The following is a 7,651-nucleotide window of genomic DNA, read 5'->3' on the forward strand; positions in this document are numbered from 1 at the left end:
AATGTCCCATGTGATTGCCTTTAATGTCCTGTTAATGGGGACAGGACAGGTTGTTCACTCAAAATTCCCAGGTCATTGTTCTGGCTGGGGTCTGAGCAGACACTACTTCTCCACCTCGATGCATTGAAATGCACGGTATTGAGATGCAAATTGCAGTGGCCATTTTAGCTGCCAGAGTCACATTTTATCTGTTCCTTTTTAAAAATTTAATTCAGGTTTTGAGCTGGTGGAATTAAAAAATCATCATTTTGGCATAGCACATGTTTGTGACAAGTTTTAAAGGAACGCATGGCAGTCACAACGTTAGCAATCTTACTCACTTGCAAAGCACAATCTTTATGCTCAAAAATGTCTAGTTTTTCAAGTTAATGTGATTAATACTACTGATACCAGAAAGGTAATAATCCTTGGATTACCACCTGAGCTGCGAGCAAATTGGCACAGGGTAAATGAGATCATGGAGTTGAATGCGAGGTTCAAAGATTGATGTGGGAGAAGTAGGTTTCGATTCATGGGGCACTGGCACCAGTGCAGGGGAAAGAGGGAGCTGTACTGTTGGAAACCTCACTGGGACCTGTGTCCTGGTGAATCGTGTAACTAGGGCTGTAGAGGGGTCTTTAAACTAAATAGTGGGGAGGAGGGTTCACATGAGTGATTTGGAAAGTTAAAGAAAGGACAAGGAAACAGTGCAAGGTAATGGTTTGGATTACGAGGGACAGAGTGTACAAATGTAAGAGTGCGCCAGCAAATAAGTTCAGAGTAAGGACAAATGTTAAGACAGCATTAAAGGCTCTTTATCTGAATGCGTGCAGCATTCGTAAAATTATGGATGAATTGATAGCATTAGACAGACGCAGTTGCAAAATGACCAAGGCTTTGACCTAAATATTCAAGGGGATTTGCCATTTCAGAAGAACAGGAGGAATGGAAAAGAAGGTGGGGTAGCTCTGTTAATAAAGGATGAGATCAGTACAATAGAGAGAAATGACTTTGGTTCAGAAGATCAAGATGTAGACTCAGTTTGGGTGTAGATAAGAAATAGCAAAGGAAAAAAGTCACTGGTTGGTTTATAGGCCCCCCTAACAATAGCCACAAGGTTGGACAGAGTATACATCAAGAAATAATGGGGGCTTGCAAGAAAGGTACAGCAATAATTGTGAGTGATTTTAATCTTCACAGCAATTGGACAAATCACATTGGCAAAGGTAGCCTGGAGGATGAGTTCATAGAGTGTATTCGGGACTGTTTCTTAGAACAATACATTCTGGAACCTACCAGAGACCAGGCTGTTTTAGACCTGATAATGTATAATGACACAAGATTAATTAGAGACTTCATAGCAAAGGATCCTGTAGGCAAGAGTGATCATAACCTGACAAAATTTCACATTCAGTTTGAAGGTGAGAAATGTGGGTCCATAACTAGTGTCTTAAGCTTAAGTAAAGGCAATTACAAGAGTATAAAGACAGATTTGGCTAAAGTGAACTGGGAAAATAGATTAAAAGGTAAGACGGTGGAGAAGCAGTGGCAGATGTTTAAGGAGATATTTCATAACTCTCAACTAAGATATATTCCATTGAGGAAGAAAGACTGCCAGAATGATGCACCATCTGTGGCTAACTAAGGAAGATAAGGCTGGTATCATGTTGAAGGAAAAGGTATGCAATGCTGCAAAGATTAGTGGTAGGCCAGAGAATTAGGAAAATTTTAGAAACCAGCAAAGGATGAGTTTAAAAAAAAATAAAGCGGGAGAAAATGGAGAATGAGAGAAATCTAGCAAGAAATATAAAAACAGACAACAAAAGCTTCTACAAATACATAAAAAGGAAAAGAGTAGATAGAGTGAGCATTGGTCCATTAGAGAGTGAGACTGGGGAATTAATAATGGGAAACAAGGAAATGGCAAAGGCTTTGAACAAGTATTTTGTATTCATCTTCGCAGTAGAAGACGTAAAAAGCATCCCAAGAATAGTAGAAAATCAGGAGGCAAAAGGGAGGGAGGAACTTAAAACAATCACTATCACTGGAGAAAAAGTAATGGAGTATAAAAGTAGGGAGATCTTGCTACAACTGTATAGGGCATTGGTGAGACCGAACCTAGAGTACTATACACAGTTTTGGTCACCTTATTTAAGGAGGGACATACTTGCATTGGAAGCAATTCAGAGAAGGTTCACTAGGCGGATTCCTGGGATGAGGGGTTTGTCTTATGAGGAAAGGTTGGGGCTATACTCATTGGAGTTTAGAAGATTGAGAGGTGATCTTTTAAAACGTATAAGATTCTGAGGGGGCTTGACAGGGTAGAAGTCTCCTGGAGCTGATGGTCTGCATCTGAGGGTCTTAAGGCTGCAGAGATAGTGGATGCATTGGTTGTAATCTTCCAAAATTCACAGGATTCTGCAAAGCCCCCAGCGGATTGAAAAACGGCAAATGTTGCACCTCTGTTCAAGAAAGGGGGGAGACAGAAAGCAGAAAACTATAGGCCAGTTAGCCTAACATCTGTTGGGAAAATGCTAGAATCCATTATTAAAGAGGTAGTAGCAGGACATTTAGAAAATCACAATATAATCAGACAGAGTCAACACAGTTTTGTGAAAGGGCAATAGTATTTAACAAGTATATTTGAGTTCTTTTGCGGATGTAACAAGCAGGGTGGATAAAGGGGAACCATTAGATGTGTGTCATTTGGATTTCCAAAAAGCATTTGATAAGGTGCCACCTAAAAAGTTACTACACAAGAGCTCATGGTGTTGGGGGTGATATATTAGAGGACTGACTAACTACCAGGAAACAGAGAGGCAGGATAAATGGGTCATTTTCAGGATGACAATCTGTAACTCGTGGAGTGCCATAGGGATCAGAGCTGGGGCCTCAACTACTTAAGATCTACGTTAATGACTTGGGTGAAGGGACCAACTATATTGTAGCCAAATTTGCTGATAAGGTAGGTAGGAAAGCAAGTTGTGAGGAGGATACAAAGTGTCTGAAAAGGGATATAGATAGGTTGAGTGAGTGGGCAAAAATTTGGCAGATGTGAAAATGTGAGGTGGTTTTGGCAGGAAGAATAGAAAAGCAGAATATTATTTAAATGGAGAAAGACCGCAGAATACTGTGGTACAGAGGGACCTGGGTGACCTTATACATGAATCACAAAAAGTCAGTATGCAGGTACAGCTAGTGATTAGGAAGGTAACGGAGTGTTGGCTTTTATTGCAAGGGTATGGAGTATAAAAGTAGGGAAATCTTGCTGCAGCTGTATAGGGCATTGGTGAGACAGCACCTAGAGTACTGTGCACAGTTTCCGTCACCTTGTTTAAGGATGGACGTACTTGCATTGGAAGCAATTCAGAGAAGGTTCACTGGGATGGGGGGTTTGTCTTGTGAGGAAAGGTTGGGGCTATACCCATTGGAGTTCAGAAGATTGAGAGATGATCTTTTGAAACGTGTAAGATTCTGAGGGGGCTTGACAGGGTAGATGCTGAGAGGATTTTTTCCCTTGTGGGGGAATCTATAACTAGGGGGCACAGTTTCAAATTAAGGTGTTACCCATTTAAGGCGTAGATGAGGAGGAATTTCTTCTCTCAGAGGGTCGCTCGTGTTTGGAATTCTTTTCCCCAGAGAACAGTGGAGGTCATTGAATATACTCGAGGCTGAGTTAGATTTTTGATTGACAAGAGAGTCGAGGGTTATGGGGTCAAGCAGGAAAGTGGAATTAAGGCCACGAACAGATCAGCCATGATCTTGTTGAATGGTGGAGCAGGCTTGAGGGACTGAATGGCCTACTGCTACTCCCATTTCTTATGTTCTTATCTGATTCTGCTGGGAGAAGCATTGACGTCGGGACTCTCTTCCTTCTCTACCTCAACATTTAGAACTTCTTGGACTATTTATCGAAGGGATTTTAGGAATATGGGGAGCGGGCAGGAAAGTGGAATTGAAGCCTAAGATCAGCCCTGATCGTATTGAATGGCAGAGCAGGCTCGAAGGCCATATGGTCTACTTCTCCTATTTCTTGTGTTCTTGTATATTTTATGCCTTGCCTTATTTGTTGTTCGTATTCTTTTTAATCTAACTATTGCTGGAGATTGATAGCTTGCTGCGCTTAATCAAGGACTGCCCCCTCGTCATATTATTCACAGCTTGCTCGCCTGGCTGCTCAGAGGGATAGATGCTCAGAGATAGATGCTTCATATCATCACGGGCTTCTTGGTCTGTTAGAAAAGCATACTTCAATACTTGGCCTTTCCAATATGTAAAATATCTAAATAAGGATGTATAGGCATTTTAGGCAATATCTTACATTGCCCATCAGACCAATGGGTGGTTATACTGCTCAAGTGTTGCTATATTTGACCTAATTATGGCAATACAAGGCACGGTTAATGAGATGAGAGCGCAGTGGGTTATTGCGGTGAAGCACCAGTAGCAAGCAGCACAGAGTTGTGGGTTTATGCCTTTTAATTCTCTGTATGCTTACTTCCTATTCTCAACTGTGTTGTGCTGGAAGTAGGGTTACTTTAGGTTGCTGTCACATACTAGTTATGTGGGGGACCAACATTGGTGCAGATCTAGTAGCATATCATCTGCCCACTCAGTACCTGGTGCTGGAGCACCAACAAAGAGCAAGGTGAGGAAATAAAATGGGAATGGGGAGCAAAAAATATAAACCAAAGTTTATTTGTATTGTAGACGCATCAACAAAAAAAAAGGAATTACAGGTTGGTCCAGCACATCTGATGAATTGAACATTTCAAACTCCTTGACTTCCAAATTTCAACTTATACCCCTGTCCTAATTCAGAGAATGAATGTGCCTTGCATTCCACACAAAAGTTGCTCTTGTACCTACTTGTGATATTTTTAAGCTGTTTATTCTTGTTATTTATATTGTTTCTCCTCCTGCAGTGCTTTTGCTCGTTACCCCAATGGAGTTGTGGTCCATTATTTCTGCTGCAAAGACCGTAGTGTTTGTCCCACAGAGACGTGAGTGTGCCAGCTCAATCAGGATGCAAGATTTTAAGATTTTATTTATTCTCAAGATGGACATTTGAATAAGATGGACATTTGGATAGATGACCTGCCTTTCACTGTTGGAGGATGAGCAGGCAGATGGTGTGCACTGTGTAATATATTGATAGCTACATTTATAATTGTGTACAGATATTATTACTGGCATGTTGGCTTTCTGCTTACATTGGGGAGTTGGTGAAAAACTGAAAGCGGTTTCCTGTGTACAGTTGTATATTTGACCTTTGCCACTTCATGAAAGACAGTTGCACTACATAATAGCACATCTACAGAACCTGAAAGCACTCTGCCACAGTGCTTTCAGTTAAAGAGCTGTTGATTTTTAGGCTTCACCAGAGATTAAATTCCTTATGAAGACATGTGAGATTTTGAGGATTTGTTCTCCTTTAAGTCATATCTTGCCTAAACAAGGGGGTGAAAGGTAGTTGGAAATGTGGAGTAATCAGTTCAGCCATGAACTTATTGAATGGTGGAGCAGGCTTGAAGTGCCGAGTGGCCTACTCCTGCTCCTAATTCATATGTTTGTATCTATGCTCAGAAGCCCTTTCTTTGTGCATAGGATTCTTTGGCTTGTAGCTCCTGACTTTTATTTACACATCCCATTTGCTGAGAATGTTGTGTGCCTTGTTCTAATGTATAAAAAAAATACTGAGCTCACAAGTGATGCATTATACAGAGGTGACGTTCACTACTGGTACAGGGCACCATTCTACACTACACCCTCTGGTTTATGACAGTATTGAAGCTTTGAAACTCGTTTGATGATTTTTGTATTTGGGATCTTGAATCCATAAATGTTAATGTTGTTGGGTGTATCTTCTCACTTGTTGCCTTCGAATATGCTCAGAAGCACAGTTTGGATTGAAAAACATTTTATTGTACGCCATGCCACTTTATATTTCTTTCACTTTTAAATCCCGCTTACTAATGAAACTTTTAAAAGAAGTGCAGAACCATTCTGTTCTCAGGCTGGGCAGCAGTTGTGTGGCTGTAGTTGATTTGATTCCTACCACCCATCCAAGTTAGAAAAAGAAAAAAATCAGCCAGAGTTCTTGCTACTGATTGCTCGCCAATTTCTGAGGTGGAAATTGCAAATATGTGGATGTCGGATCAACACAAGACCAAGTTCAGCTGTGATGCCCCTCACTTCCCGCAACAGTTGGGTGAAATTCAGTGTCAAGGCCATGTGGATGAGGTAATGGAGGGTTATGGTACCACTGGAGTCATATGTCAGTCATTGCACTTTCAAGAGAAAGGAAGAGAGAAAAGAAACAAAGGTACAGAAATGTTCTTTTGATCAGAGTGATGACCAAAAGTGGATTTTAAACAGAGTGCTCCTAATGAGTGGGGTTGTTTTTTCTATGTGTAGCTGAGTGCAATGGAGCAAGTCTGATTATAGGATTGGGTTTATATTGGCAAATTTTCCTTTTTTTCTAGAGTGGAAGCTTTTTAAATGGACTTTCTGCACCCTCCCGCTCCCATCCTTCACTTGACTTCTATTCCAATGAAAGGAAAGCAACAGCATGCAGTGTGAAGGGGTTGATTGGTGAGGTGTGTGTGTAATGAGCTGGGATACTGCAAGCTGATATGTACGGATTGAGTCTTTGCTTTCCAAAAACATTTCAAAGAGCATGATGGGGAAGCAGCAGTTGAAGACCCGAAAATGGAGGTTGGGAAGCAAGCAGAAACATTTTGCTATTGCTTATTGTAAGGATCAGACCAGAAAAACTTACGGTACAAATCATCCCAGGATTTTGCATGTCAGTCTCTCAGTGCTCTGTATTGTTGCATTGATTGCTAAGTTTAGAATTAAGTCCTGATGATCTTACTGGGAAGTTGCATTGCAATTAGGAGACTCGTAGCTTAAGAGTGTCTCTGATTGAATTTAGACCCGAGCTCCCCTGCCGGGCAAGTCTCCACATGATTTTCAGCTGGAAAAAGGGAAAACAATCAGGTGGATATCTTATTCTGCTTAATTCTGTCTTCTGAGTCAACCAGGACCAAAACTGACTATAAATCTGAGCCATTGTCTGGAATTTGAAGTGCACACTTACTTGAACAAAGAACAGTACAGCACAGGAACAGGCCATTCGGCCCTCCAAGCCTGCGCAGATCTTGATGCCTGCCGAAACTAACACCTTCTGCAATTCCAGGGCCCATATCCCTCTATTCCCTTCCTATTCATGTATTTGTCAAGATGTCTCTTAAACGTCGCTATCGTATCTGCTTCCACCACCTCCCCTGGCAGCACTCACCACTCTCTGTGTAAAAAAAACTTGCCTCGCACATCCCCTCTAAACTTTGCCCCTCGCATCTTAAACCTATGTCCCCTAGTAACTGACTCTTCCACCCTGGGAAAAAGCTTCTGACTTTCCACTCTGTCCATGCCGCTCATAACTTTGCAAACCTCTATCATGTCGCCCCTCCACCTCCGTCGTTCCAGTGAAAACAATCCGAGTTTTTACAACCTCTCCTCATAGCTAATGCCCTCCAGACCAGGCAACATCCTGGTAAACCTCTTCTGTACCCTCTCCAAAGCCTCCACATCCTTCTGGTAGTGTGGTGACCAGAATTGCATGCAATATTCTAAGTGTGGCCTAACTAAAGTTCTGTACAGCTGCAAC

The 7,651-nt window shown here is 41.6% G+C and overlaps 1 protein-coding gene across 1 annotated transcript in view; it reads left to right on the plus strand.

Annotated features, from left to right (window-relative positions):
- The window catches only part of vps39 (VPS39 subunit of HOPS complex), a 128,560-nt gene extending 123,552 nt beyond the window's left edge, over positions 1 to 5,008 (plus strand). The window contains exon 25 of the mRNA XM_068039685.1: positions 4,905 to 5,008. Within this exon, the coding sequence (XP_067895786.1) occupies positions 4,905 to 4,986 (82 nt within the window). The 3' untranslated portion in view covers positions 4,987 to 5,008. The remainder of the gene's footprint in view (positions 1 to 4,904) is intronic.
- The last annotated feature ends 2,643 nt before the right edge of the window (positions 5,009 to 7,651 follow it).

This window comes from Heterodontus francisci, chromosome 9, assembly GCF_036365525.1.
Source record: "Heterodontus francisci isolate sHetFra1 chromosome 9, sHetFra1.hap1, whole genome shotgun sequence".
NCBI lineage: Eukaryota > Metazoa > Chordata > Chondrichthyes > Heterodontiformes > Heterodontidae > Heterodontus > Heterodontus francisci.